Source organism: Platalea leucorodia, assembly GCF_965183815.1.
Source record: "Platalea leucorodia genome assembly, chromosome: 2".
NCBI classification, from domain to species: domain Eukaryota; kingdom Metazoa; phylum Chordata; class Aves; order Pelecaniformes; family Threskiornithidae; genus Platalea; species Platalea leucorodia.
In genome coordinates this window covers 83,906,882-83,921,747 of record NC_138824.1, presented here as the reverse complement: position 1 = coordinate 83,921,747, position 14,866 = coordinate 83,906,882, and the positions used below count along the sequence as shown (strand labels likewise).

At 41.0% G+C, this 14,866-nt stretch overlaps 1 protein-coding gene across 1 annotated transcript in view; it reads right to left on the bottom strand.

The window, feature by feature from the left end:
- Positions 1-14,866, bottom strand: part of REPS2 (RALBP1 associated Eps domain containing 2) — a gene marked incomplete at its 5' end in the record, with an annotated part of 98,671 nt that overhangs the window by 48,250 nt on the left and 35,555 nt on the right. The window contains 6 exons of the mRNA XM_082337607.1: positions 2,187-2,329; positions 4,042-4,105; positions 6,098-6,236; positions 8,007-8,104; positions 10,956-11,079; positions 12,591-12,739. Of these exons, the coding sequence (XP_082193733.1) occupies positions 2,187-2,329; positions 4,042-4,105; positions 6,098-6,236; positions 8,007-8,104; positions 10,956-11,079; positions 12,591-12,739 (717 nt within the window). The remainder of the gene's footprint in view (positions 1-2,186; positions 2,330-4,041; positions 4,106-6,097; positions 6,237-8,006; positions 8,105-10,955; positions 11,080-12,590; positions 12,740-14,866) is intronic.

Below are 14,866 nucleotides of genomic sequence, written 5' to 3'. Positions count from 1 at the left end.
ATTTGTCTTTAAGAAAAGCTGTTTTCCAGCTGTTAAGATCAATATATTGAAAGGCAGAATAACCAGTTCTCACGTCAAATTTCTAGTTTCTGGCTAGCATCTAGTTTATCTGAATAAATTAAGCTCTTGCATATCTGTCTTAATTTACAATACAGTGGGTTACATACAGGGCAAATAGCTTTACAGACTCTGCAAATTAGTTTTAATAAAAACTTTCAAAAAAGAAGGTGGTGGGTCAAATTGTCAATGGAGCTGTGCCAGGATAGCATTTGGCCCTGTGTTCTAGTTTATAGAACAAGCCATAAAACTAGCAAGATTAATTCATTCTTAAATGCTCTGTCTTATGCTCCAAGTCACTTTATTTGAAGCTTTAACATTCTTATCAGATGCAAATATTTCACTTGAACAAAATTCTGCCTCATTCTGAAACTAATACAACAACCTAATGAAAAACAGTTTCCAGTAATCTTCATTGGGTTCCTAACAAGCCAAAAAAAAAAAAAAAATCAAATTATGAAAACATAAAAACCTAAAAAGTTTATCTTGAAAGCTTCTTTTGACATTTTAGGTAAGTGTATGAAGCACTTGCTTACTCATCGACGCTTTCATTTCAGAAGTTGATACAACCAGGGCTCTATGCTTTCTTGTGATTCATGGTGTTACAGCGTGTTGAGATGTTCTGCTTTTTATTAATCCAAGTCTTTCAAAAGACAGATTTCTGAATCCTGACTAGGCAGCAGAACAAGGGCAAGACATTTTCAGACCCTTAAGCTAACCAGAATTAGCATATTAGCCGAGGTATGTAGAGTGCCCACAACAAACAATTAGTCCTTTCACCTCTTCCATGTAGATCAGCTTGAAATGCTTGATTGTGTGCAACACCATAAACAACAATCATCTAAGAAAATGATAAAGACCCCATTGCCGAAAGGGACAAATTCAGGAAAAAGAGGACTCCCAGGGAACAACCACAGCCTACCATGCTCTTCGTCCCATTGACATAATGATCCCCTACTACTAGAGATATATCCACTGCAGTTTTACCCAAAAAGGTTTAATGTGAAGACACACCAACAAGAACCTGCATGGAGGACCTTACAAGCTGATTTATGATGAGAACAGGCGTGAGAGTAGTGAACAAAGTGGTGGTCCTGGAGGAAAAAGGGTAGTTGTAATTATGACAAGGGAATGTAATTAGAGAGACTGAAAGTGATGGAGACTTGGAGGTGCAGGTTTTACAGGAGCTTCTCCCCTTGGATATGAAGATAGTGGATTATAAGGAACATGTCACCACCAGAAATTACTTCACAAATCTGATAGAGGGTGAACATTTAATTTTCCTAACTAGAGCTTGATTTGCTCTTTTCCTGTCTTTTAATATATTCAGTGTCATCAAATTTAATGGAGATTTTATTAGGTCTTAAATATTATCCCTTAGCACTGTAATTATCATCTGTGATTAATTCTCCTTGCCCTAGAAAGACGTGCACATTTTTTAGATGGAGCAGTATATATTTCAATGTTCATTTATAATTACAAGAGACATAGCTGAAGAGAACAAATGAAAGGGCAGGTCTTTCACTGCACATTGTTACTGAGGTATGTTGCATTTTGGACTAATTTATCCTTGTGCTACAGAAACTGTTGTAATCCCCCCATCATGACTGCAAATTACTTGTAGAAGAATCTGTGGATTACATAGAACGAATTACAAAAAAATTCAACCTTTGATACAACTGGTAACTGCATCCAACAAAATATATTAGCATAGTAAGTTCTAAAGCAGTCTAGTATTGTTTTCAACACATCTTCAAGAGACAGCTACATGAAGGAAAATCATCAAAAGAGTTAAAAGCCATATAAGTCTTGTTATATGATCTTTGCTACAGATAATCACCTTCCACTTTAGCTGTAATGACACCTGAAGCACACTGGAGCAAAGAGGCAGACATTAAGGGGCAGGTAACCTCTACATCTTGCATTGCTATTTTGTGCTTTTATACATTCCCTCTTCAGCAATCGCCTCGTAAGTACAATTAAAAATGCATGTGCTGAAAAGCAACCAGAGAGCCATTATGCAGTGTAGAACCCCATCCTACCTGCAGGATGGAAAACGAAACCCGTCTTACACGCGCGTCAGGTTCCTGAGATGGCTACAGGAACACGACCTGCCGCAGGGACATTACCTGCTTGAAGGTACTCGGGCAGCAGCGTCTCCGGCAGTGTCTCCGGCAGCTGGTAACCATTCTTCCTCGCAACCACGAGGTGGAAAGCGGCACAAAACTCCGGGAGTGTCAGCGCCCCGTCGCAATCCACGTCGCTCAGCTCCCTGCGGGTACAACAGGCACACACGTTTTCCAAGCTGTTACCTCAGGGAAACATACGTGTGCGACCACAGGGAGACAGAAATGCAACTTTGAGAAGGGATATCTTAATGCTAGACAAGCATCTCTGTCATTTGCACTTGATCCTAACTTGTACGTTTGTCTCAGGGAAAATGAAGCAAGCTAATTTTCTAATACTGACTTGTCACTTTTTTCTTTTTTAATAAAGTACTTTTTGTTATGCATCATGCCATACAATATGATGGTATGCATATACTATAACATGAAATATGTATCCTGTACTTCTAAGGGTGAAATTAATTTTTTAACTAGTTTTGGCTAATCCATGCAGGATCTTAAACAGCACAAGCAGAAAAAGCTAAAAATTAACTTCAGCAAATGGTTACGTAGCACCAGTGACTAGCCTCAAGAAAAGAGCTAAATAAATGCTTTTGAGAAGTTTAAATGTTGTTGTTAACTGCTTGCTAAAGCTGTTCTGTTTTTAATTCTAGGATGCTTCTCAATCAATAAAATTTGACTTCAGAAACTCAAGAATTCAAATTTATAAATTAACTCTTTGCAAGAAATAAGTATTATTTTATCATTAGCACATGGACTAAAATAAAGAAACATATAACTTCCTACTCTTTGAAAGTAATGAGCATTTTTCAAGCTGTTGAGGTTATAGTAACCAAGACTGAAACATCCCATGTGTTTAACACAGCGACACAACCTGATAAATCACATCACCACAAAATTATAATTATCTACTAGAAAGGAATAGTTTTCTTTAAATTTTGCACAGAGAACAACTTGTGTCAGCAACAGAAATAAAATGTGTTTTGTTAACATATTGTGCTAATCCATTCTTCTTAAATAATCTTAAATTTAAATTCCAGTATTTACTTCCCCCAACACAATGTTTCTTCAGTTGTTTTTTTTTTATTTTCACAACTGACAATCTGCTTTGAAAAGATTCCAAACATATTTCTTGACCCCGACAGATGTTTAGGCTCTTACAAGCTTTTCTTCTCATCTCTCTTCATAAAAGCATATATAAAAGTAAAACTTCTATCAGCATTTTTGATCAATGTTTAAAACTGTTTGTTCTGCCTATCTGAGAGGCAAGGACGACACTGAATTACAAAGCACCATGTTGTTTATGAAAATATAATAGAATCCTTGTCAAATTTTATCATGTACAGTTCCATCCGCAATCGTTTCTAAATAAGCTCATTAAAAGTAAGTATGCTGGTTCATTAGAAAAGCACTGATGAATTATGTAGTCGTACTTACTAAAAATTAGGCATTAATTAGGCCTCCTCCGACAAAACACAGCCAGAAACATAAAACCAACAACACATCTAAAACATTCCAGAGGTGCTTCTCCTCTGTCTCATTTTTCATGAAAAAAATCAGTTCATTGAGCTAATGATGCTGCTTACAATATACTTAAGAACAGCTCTCAGTGTTATCGCTGTTCAAACCTTCCCAGTCCTGCTGAGTAGGCGAACATCTCTCCAGAAAACAAGCGTGTCAGGAAGATCAATGAGCACCCTGCTGCTTGGGCCTGAAAGTGATTCTGGAGATAAGAGCAATAATTATAATTGAAGACACTTGGCAAAATTTAACAAGAACTCTTGAATTAAGCATCTTTTAAAAAAAAAAAAAAAAAAAAAGACAGGATACACATCCCCAACACTATTACAGTACTTACCAGATGTGAGAAAGCTCTGGGATGGGCAGCTTTGATTTTGTGAAGAAATTCTTTGCCACAGAACCTGTTGGGAAACATGCCTTATCAATCACTGGAAATTAATTCTCCAATTATTTACCTTTGGCCAGGGCTGCTGCGCCAGAAGCAGCTGGTTACATGACATCCGAGAGATGCTCAGATTAACTGGATGCTAATACAGCTGTTGGACCATTTGTCTCTTGGTGAATAAGTGAGAGAGAAAGCCCGACAGAGCTGTTGACCTCATTTCCCCATTCCCTCCGTATGGGAAAAATAAATAAAAGGAAAACATGCTTCAGTACTAGTGATTCTAACCAGCATAATTAGTATGTCGCCAACAATGAAATAACAGACACATATGGCTCTGCTTCACCCAGAAGCCACGTGTGTGGCTGGAGCGTCTGCGCTGCTTTCCCAAGATGCTGCTTCAACCATGACTTTTCCCTGCAGTGGCTCAAATGTTATGAAAAAAAAAAAGAAAAAAGCCATGAGATTCAGATAGCACATGTCCTGCTGCAGGCATCCACACTCACCCTGCCACAACAGCCCTTCTCATTCTTCTCCTAGCTAAAAATCCATTATTTCACCATCCCATACACACAGACTATAGAGGCAGCACAAGATCCCTGCACCCTGGAAGCCCTTCCTGGAGAGAGGCTTATAAAACATAAGGCAACCTAATGCAGAGAATGCTCAGGTCTCTAACTACCCCTTCCCCTTGCACCTTCAGGTCAGATCACTCGCTGCAGGGCATAAGAAAACCTGTAACTGGGGCAGGTCCGAGACCCACCTAGCGCAGCGTGTCCTTTCCAACACTGGATGCCAAGAGAGGACGATGTGACCACGACAAAGCCATGTGATAATAACATAGCTCCAGAATATCCCCCAACTTCTGACTACCTGCGATTCAGGAACCTTCTCAACCACAGGTAGCACTTAAATATTCAGTAACTTCTGACAGATTTTTTCAATCACAGATTTCTCAAATAACTTCTTAAACCTGGACAAAGCTCTAGCACCTCTATCACCCTGCAGCAAGGATTTCTACAGCTTAATTATTTTAGGATGCTGTGGAAGCTCATATTTATCATTTATAAACAGTCATTTTGGATGTGCAAGGACTGCCTGAGAATCTTGCTCAACATAAAGGCAAAGGCACAGCTACCTGAGAGGCTGTATATGCATATATACATACATACACAGTTACAGACATACGTAAGTCTGTGAGGAAATACCATGTTGTTGAACAACCATTTTCTCTTTCAAGCAAACTATATTAAGGGAACTTAACTGAGGCAAAGAACTGGTGAAGCACTAATTTCTGTCAGCAGCAGGTAATTTATTTAAACTTCTGGCTGGATCTGAGCCTCCTGAAGCCCAGTAACAGAGCAGGGCTCAGTAAGACCACCTCAATTTAAAACCTGTGACGTCTCCCTTGCCAGACCAACTGTGTGTACCCGCAGTGACTCCTCTCATGGGCAGCCTGATCCTCCTGTTCCAGGTGGAAATGCAATCTCAATACGCTGCTAACAATACTTTTACCATGTATGTGCTCTCCAGGCTTTGCTTTTAATCACCTAAAGGTCAAAATCTCAGTCCCTCAGAGCCATAAACACTCAGGCTTGACCACACAGGACAGTTAACTGTGTGCTTCACCTTCATCATGTGGATGCTGCCACATTTCTGCGGGGAAAGCAAGCACAACCTTAAGGGTTTTTGCAGCTCAATATACACTGTAGGTGTGATTCACAAATATAGTGGATCAAATACAGAGAGCTCATTTTAATTTTTACTGAATCGCCAATACTTCTCCCTTAGATGTAATTATTTTTCTAAAATCAGGATATTTAGGAAAAAAACATAATGGCCACAGTATTGGTTTGCTCTATAAATTGTCCGCCTTTAAAAACAAAACACAATCAACTCTTTCTCATAAGCTCACTCCAGAGAGAAAAAATAATTAATTTATCTACTTAACACTTCTCAGCTCTCAGCCTGGTCCCTCTACTTCACACGCACAGTGGTTGATAAAAATTACCTGAAATAAAGGAGTTCAGGTCGGGCTGCAGGGACCTGAACTGGTTGATGTAGTAGTCTCGCTGCTCCTCCGTTATCCTCCAAGGGTCATCGGAGTAGTGGGCGCTGCTGTCCTGCTGCTCCCGCTCCGCTGAAAGAGACTGAAGGGAGGGACACTGGCACCGGCCGCAGGCGGGGGGCCAGAAGGGCCAAGCAGGGCACTGGCAACTGCAGGAAACCAGATTCACTCTCTTCTATTAGCACACACGTATTTTAAAAAGATGAGAAGCAGAAATGGCTACCCTGATTACCATCCCACTACTTACCTGTTAAAGCTGATGCTAATATTAGGTATCTTTAACCAGGCAATTAAAAGAAGTTTACGTGACTGAAGCTAAAAGAAAAACGAAATCTTACTACTGCTGACTGCAAAAAGGGAAGTCCAAGCCATACCTCACTACCTCTGGATTCATTTTGGGGGTTCATTTTGGCTGCCATGCATTACAACCCTGAACCGCACACTTGAAACGGATGGAACCAGTGAAGGACCTAAAGTTGTATTTTTACAGCATGGTGCATGAAAATTTAGCTCTGCTAAGAAACTGTGTATTTAGTCTAGGAGCGGCGCTGTAACTACGGAGCTATACCGCTTCTGGACCCTCAGCTCACCCAGGTATCTCTGCACACATTACGCCGAGCCAGGGAGACATGCAAGCCCCTACAGACCTCCTCGACCTTCCCATGCTTTAGGTAAAAATTCTCCTTCAGGAAAAAGAATATTCTGGAGGAGAAGGACATTTTATCCATTTACGCCTTTCCTTTCTGAATTACTTGTTTAAGGGAGGTTGGGTGGTGGTGTCTAGAAGAGGGCTGCCGGTACAATTAATGCCTTTGTTGAACTGGAATGACTTAGTATTCAAGATTTAAGCCTGGATGACAACACTTAAAACAGAGAGGGCAAGAACAAACAATAATAAGGCTCCAAGCAGCTCCACAACCCTTTCTCTGACATACCCATCCATCTCCTAAGAATCAAACGCAAAACACCAGTTCTGAAATACATCAAAAGATCCCCGAAACAGGCAACATCATAAAGCTGTAAATTAATTTTCATTTCAAAGTGCTAAACAAATGCACCCAATTTCATTTCAAGTTAGCACAAATTATGTGAAACTACCTGTAGATCTTTTCCTGAGGCTCAGGTGTCATTTTATTATGGGTGCGGGGTGCTTAGCACTAGAGATAAGGTACAGCGTGTCCCAGCCTTACTTATTTAGGAAAAGCTCTCCCTTAGGAGAGCTTTGTCCTTCCATAGGGCAAACTACCTGTTTGCATAGTCAGTGCACAGCAGGCATACCGGAACATCAGAAAGATCTGCTTCTGCAACCAGCAGCAAAACATAGGACCCATCTCATAAAAGCAAACAAATATCCAGAAATTCATTTATTCTGTTTGAGATGCTATTTAACCAACTGGGGTGAAAAAACAGAATATGCAGAATATTAGACCATAAATTCTGTCCATGTGTTAGAGACGGCATTCTAAATCAAGCAGGAATCTCTGTGAAACCTCATATATTTTAAATGAAAATGTTTTACTTTTGCTAGGATAACATCTTTTTTTTTTTTTTTTACTTTTGAACTGAAGATTCTCAGTCTAGTTTTCCTATCTATGCTATTTGGTGCTTCTCATTCTACTTAGCTTCAGCAATTTAATTAATTGGATTATTTGTTTCAATTTCTCCTTCCCATTAGTTTTTTTTTTTTTTCTTCTTCATATACTAAAAAAGCACGCTTCAGCCTCTAGTCTAAAAACACCATGGAGAACACTGTTTATTTTTGAAGTGAGAATTCTTCTGCCTTTTTTTTGTTTTTTAATTTCTCTATTGTTTTATTAGTAGTACCACTAAAGAAAAACATGCAATTCATTACCCGATTAAGAGTGGAACAGGCAAGTGCAGGTTTGGCTCCGTAATTCCCTGATGATGGTCCATCCTGCTGGTGAGTAGAGTGTCTGACTTCATAAGGAGCTACAGACATTTAAAATAAAGTATATAAAGGAAAGGATAATCAAAAAGATTCTGCTAGGCTAAAGAAAATAATTAAATTCCACAAGGTCAAGAATCTAGCTTGTGAACCTAGTATCACAGTATCAAAGTCCATTTTGTCAAGCATCTGCCAAGTGAACCTAGTATCATGGTATCAAAGTCCATTTTGACTTCTGCAACAAAATTCCAGCCACATACTTGTCTTTCATATTACATCATTCTTCTTCAGACATTACTGATAGAAATTGTCACTTATATATTACTAGATAACAGAAATCACTGTTCATCATGTTGAAATATACATTTATATAGCCTGTTTATATACTTATAGCCATATATAGCACAAGAATGCATTACAAACAAGAAGAAATAATTCAACTGAGCTGTAAAAAAATATGCTTTGACAATGCTATCAAACAGTAAATCACTAATTTTCCATATACTCTTCTTCCCCCTTCCCCAATTTCCGTTGAAAATCAAAATACGTGACTCACCATTTCTCATTATTTGGAGTAAAGTTAGTAAAGAAAAGTAACAATTACTCCTTCTTTTGCTAAAATACGTCACTTACGTTCCACTGCAGCCAAATATAGTAAGCAGTGACATAACAGCATGTTTAAGAACAATGTTTTAAAAATAGGTCAAGTATGCAAACACAAAGGCAACTCACTTGCAAACCCTTACAGAGCTGAGAACTTCTGCTGCCAGTGTATTTAAAATGTACCACTACAAAGACAGTCTGCATTAGATAGACAGAACTTGAAAACTCTTGATGAAAAGTGAGACCAAAAAATCTTTAAAATTTTGAGCTCAGGAAGACCTTAAAAATTATACCCCTAACCCCCTTGCTTTCCTGAGTGGTCTCATCCTGTATTGGTATCTATTTTTATTCTTGTACAAGTAACTTCTAATTTCAGAAAAAAAACAAAAACACGGGAAGGAAGTTGGCAAACATACAGACGCCCTTGGAGAGGAGATTTAGGCACAAGGCCACACTGCTGTGTGTTTGCTACCAAGAAAAACTTCCGAAACCATCAAGAAAAAAAGAGCATATAGTCACGGCTGCAGGGCGAAGGGCTGCCCTTGAAGACACGCCGTCCAGCGTCAGGGTCAGACGTGCAGTACGGCACAGCCCACCCAGCTCGGAGCTGCGGCACCGGCACCTCCTGCGCGTACACCAACGCGGTGGCTTTCACACCCACCCTTGCGAGTGCTCTTCAGAAAACTGGAAGGGTCCTAACCTTAAAAGGCCAGGAAGAACCAGTAGGCCACCCAGCCTGGCACTTGGTACAGCATGGAACATAAAATGTTACCCGCTTACTGCCACTGAGAACACATGCGGCTGAAGTATCCCCAGTGGGATTAAAATAGCAGAGATTCCCTTTCTGGAAAATAGGAGAAATTCCCTTTCTGGAAAATATCCACAGAGTTCTACACCTCTGGGATTTTATCATCTTAAAAATTCAAGCAGTTAAATTATTAATTTTAGAAGAAGTTGACAGCTGAATTGGACACTGCTGCCTCTACTCATTTTGCACAGCCGCTGACTCCATGAGAAATTTCACTGAAGTTATGATTGCAACCAAATTGAGAGGAAAAAAAAAAACCCAACACCCGAAATACCCACCCCTCCATAGCACTGACAGATCTGGGACAGAGTCCCAGAAAACAGCAGAGCGCACACGGTGTAACACGGTCGGCTGCTCCCGATGGTCGCCTCCTGCCCGGCTCTTCAGGGCGTGGGCCATCTGCCACACGTCTTCTGGACTGGAGCAGAAGATGTGTCGTACCAGAAGACAACCTTGCCAGTGTTGCTTATTTCAGAAGTCGGCCATCACTGTTTTGATCAGTTATGCCATGGGTGGGGTGGGTAAAAATCCCATCTCTGAACAAAGAGCAGTTTACTTAACCAGCAAATGAATGCCTGTGACTCAGTACTGGTATGATTTTCATGTGAAGGCCACTTGATAGTGTTGACCACATTCTTACCATGGCTGTAGTGAGTTTCAAAATGTTGTAATAGCTCTGTCTTTTTTCACTCATTTGTAAACGAGGACAACAGCTAAAGGACTAGCATGCTCCACTCCTCACTCACTGCAAACTCACTAACTGAAAGCAGGAGGGAGGATGGAGGGATGTTACACACCAGTGCCTGCTATCGCCACCATCTTCGTCACCACATGTTGCAATTAGGAAAGCACAGGCAACTTACTATTAAGAGGAGCTTGTAAAGCTTTGGTAAAACTGGCTTCTGCCCCACTACCCTCTTATTAAAAATCGGAATGTTTTCCCACCTACTCTAACGGCAGTGAGATCGAGGACAGAGCACCTATGTAGTGCCTTATTTTTGTCTGTTTTGCCTAAGTTACATTGTGGGAATGTTTTTATATTCATGTCCTATTGTTATTTCCATTACGAAACCAGAGAGATTATTACCCTTTCCTGCGAAGGAAGGTTCACTGCCAATCTGAAAACTAATATAGCGGCTACTGAAATCAGGAGTGGGCTTTTCTTCCCCTCTAATGAAACCAAAAGCATCATGCACTCTGAGAATACTCACAAACACGCTGTCACTGGGATATATTGCACATAGTCTTGTCAGAGATTAGGTATTAGCATTTATCTGTGAGCAGTGACACATAAATCTAATTTACCAGAAAGAGAACAGGATCGAACAATCAAAATTAAATGGTTGAATCGTTTTCCAAAATACAGGTCTAATTAGATGTTAAAATCATTAGGCTGATTGTCAATTGCATTTGAAATTTGGATGCTTCTGAGAAGAAAAATAAAAAAACTGAATACAATGTGCCCATCCCAATTTTTATCCTACCTCCATGCTGCTGCTCCAGCCCACTTCTTGATTTACCATATCCATAACTTAGGGGTATTCTCTGGTAAGTAGATGGAGAAGCAGGAGGCGAGCAGATTGGAGACATCGGTGGAGACTTGGGTTCCTATTTCAAAAACACACCAACACAAAACGGAATTCTGAGATGACAGCAAAACAACCAACTAATTCTGCATGGGGATCTGAACGCATACGGCATGACGGACAAAGAAAACGCAAACGCTGTAGTTCCCTGAGGCCCTTTATTTCCAAGAAAAGACTCCTTACAAAACAAAAGCTGGTAAAGACAGAATTTGGTATTGAGCCTTCTAGGGGTAAAGCATGGCAATGCCATAGCAGAGCTTTACAATGAACAGCTTAAGGTATTTTACTTCCAAAAAGTGTCTGAGGAAGTATATGTAGAATGCTTAATGTGAGTGGATATCTTTGAATTTACGTAACACATTTAGTTAGGGTGAGTGCATTCTTTGTGGGAGAGCATTTTTCATATAACACACTTAAAAAAAAATAAAATAAATCTCCAAATTGGTCTTTAAGCGCTCTGTGGATTTGTAGGTGTTACTGGGTATCTATCCTACAGCGTTCTCTTTACCTTGACTTAAAGATTGTTTAAGAAGAGGATGTGATTCTGAAACAGTTTCCTGTGTAAAAAGGAAAATATAATACAACACAGATAACCTAGATGGAGCCAGGGGTTTGAGGGCAGCGCTCTGCTTCAGTGTCAGTACATAAAGGCAGATAGGCATACATGCTCTTCTTCCTCAGTTTGTTATTCCACCTGTGTATCTTGTCATCAGCTCGTTCCCGTTGGTTGACCTCAGGCTGGGAACGCCATTACTCACACCAGCGCACTGTGTGATAAATGTGCGTGCACATCGTGGGAAGATAAAGCGCCTGCCACCAGGCATTTACAACATGACCTGATACGGTACCAGAAGAGAAGGTCTGGGCAAAATTATGAAAATCAAGGTTGCGCTGTGAAGCTGCTTGTATCTGAATAAGAGCTCTCAACTCTCCTAAATAAAGGTAATACAAATCTCCCCTAGACAGCTTTATTAAATGAGCAACAATGGACACTGGGACAATGTTTCACTGAGGACAAAAGAAAAGCAGATTTCTTTTGGACTACTCCTGGGGGAGATTCAAATGGAAGAAAACCTGGTGGCTTTATCCCACCCAGACATAGTGGCTCGTGATTCAACACCTCTTCTCCAATTGAATATTTCTGTAGTGACTAAGGATCATACTGGTCATGAGAAATCACTCTGTTTCCTGTTCTGTTTCGCAGACAGATTTCTATTTGCTGCTCCTCCCCATGTCCTCTCCAAGAAACAGTGGTGGACTAAGTAGGAGAACAACACTGAAAGAATTTATACAGAATATTACAGGGCTGACAGCTTTATACAAGCTTATACAGAGAAATTCCCATCAGGGATGCAACTGGGATGCATCAAAACCAGAGCACAGCCCCGATGGGGATTATTTGCGCGTCAGGACTTCATCTCCTGTCTAGTACTGCAAAACTGAGTAAGCCCACGTGAGCGTAATCATTTACAGGACTGGACCCAAAAGGAGGAAGCACAACAACATATTGGCCTGAAGCGACAAGCCTGTTACCTGTTTGTCCCCTTCATCTGTTCTTTTGTAGGAATTTTTTTCCAAAGTTGCATGTGGAACCTGAAATTTAACTCCATGGAGTTCTGCTGGAGTCCCATAACGTACTTCACTGTCATTTTTCAGCGCCATAAACCGCGGCAGGGGCAATTCTTCATTAAAAGAGAAAAATTCATTTGAGACGACAGAACATTAGAAGTACTTTAAGCAGTATCGTCTTGTAAAGCCAATGAAAAGTTTATCTATAAAAGAGTACTATTTATATTTTGTAACGTTTATAAGTGTGGCACCTCTGTGATTATTTTATGTCTGAACAAAAATGCGAATGTTACACAAAGCTACATTCACTAGCTTCATATATAATCTCTCCATGCAAAGAGAAAGAAATAAGCCTTGTGCACATTATTAAAGCGGGCAGCAAACTCATTTCCTGCCTTGAAAACGTTGTCTGTACTGAAAAGAATGGTTTCCCACAGAAACTGTGGGACTGATGAATTAGTCAGTCAGGATCACAGTATCCTCAACGCTGCCATCATAAAAGGAACAAATTAAAAATGGTAGGGTTCAGAGATCCCATCAAGGCCTGGTGAGATGACCGTGTCAGAAGGTCCCATGTCGCATCTGCTCTGCAGAGCAGGAGAGTGACACTTTCTCACTCTTTAAGGCAGTTCATGATTATTTTGAAGAAACATCATTTATTTTTGTGCACAGTCATCCTGAAAGATCAATAATATTAAAATTAACAGAACGCTCAAAACCGAGCAAAGCCACACATCACCTCTGTAATCACTGACACTTAGAGCTACTACCAGGAGGGAAAAGAAATCAGTTGGAGTTTGGTGCATGTTACTCACCCCACTCTAAAGGCACTCGTACATTTCAAGAGAAAATTTAATTAGCACTGGAAGCATGTCAGTAAGTAAGCAGGATATCAATACAAGGACTGCAAGTACCCTTCTTCACTCAAATTTGTGGATTATCTGCAGATGCTGGACTTGTAAAACATACACAGTAAATCTCGCTTAGTTCAGGTTTCTAATTTAGTTTGTTGTTTTTTGTTTGTTTTCAAACTAACATCCTTAAAAAGGACGGCAGTGCAAGAGAGAGTGCAAAGCTGCCTGTAAGGAAAACTGACAGACAAATCCAGGCCGCCCCTGGTTTAAACTCCCCTGCCAGCGAACCGTGCCGGCTGCATCCGATCCCCTCCACTTGGTCGGGAGCTCTGCATCGCCGCAGCTCAGCTCACAGAGGTCTGCACGTGCCCTGCGCCAGCCCGGCTTCCCACCCGGGAATGGGGCGGACCTGGGAACACCCTCCCTGTGCCTTGTAACGTAGGTATATTTTACATTTCACTGCCCTTAGCAGGGACAGCAGAGCAGAAACCGCGCTGGGAGCAGCGACCCAGTTGCGGGGCTGTGGGTAGGTCCTGCCTTTCCTGCCTCCTCTCTGATCTTGTGGCTGGTTGCATCGCTGCCTTCAGCGGGATGGTGGCAAGCGCTCTTGCCCAGAGCACAGTCTCACGGCACGATTCGAACACCCACCTGGGATATGGGAGCTAAGGGTTCAAACCTGTTCAGGCTCAAGCCCGAGGGAAAATCCACATGTTTTGAAGCCTGAGCCCTGCTGAGGCAGAGTATGCAGCACCAAGGCAGGAGCATGCATCACCAAGGCAAGAACATAGAGTTCCTTCCATTTAGTCGCTATCAAGGTTTCGCAGCTAAAAGGGACCTGCTCTCTCTCTCCATCACTTGAGTTTGATAAGCGTCTTTTAAGAAGCATTTTTCTCCACCAAAAATGGTACATTTAGTATTACTGTCAATTCATTGGGAAGAATAAAGCTGTTTTAAATTGTTTTAAATTACATGTGATACACGTTTTCGTACCTACTGATAGGAAGCATTATGGTTTTGTCACTATCACCCATTTATTTCAGCAGGATTATTTGCTAAAACAGAGGAGTGTTGCAAGCCGCCCTGTGCGGGGGGACCCCGACCTGCCCACGCCCCCCACGACATGCCTCCACCCAAAGTAGCTGTCGGCTCCCACTCTGCACAGCTGTCACGACTAGAGGCTGAAGGTGAGAGAGAAATGCATCCCTAGCACTGATCAGCTGTCATTCGTGCTGTTCCTTTGGTAGTGCCTCTTCCAGAGCAGGATGTCATCTCAGCTTTGCCATACGTGTAATTCACTGCAATTTTCTACCAGTCACTTAAAGAACGTAACATTACCTTCTACTCTTTCTCTGCTCCTCAAAATACAATTGTTTCATAGACACATTA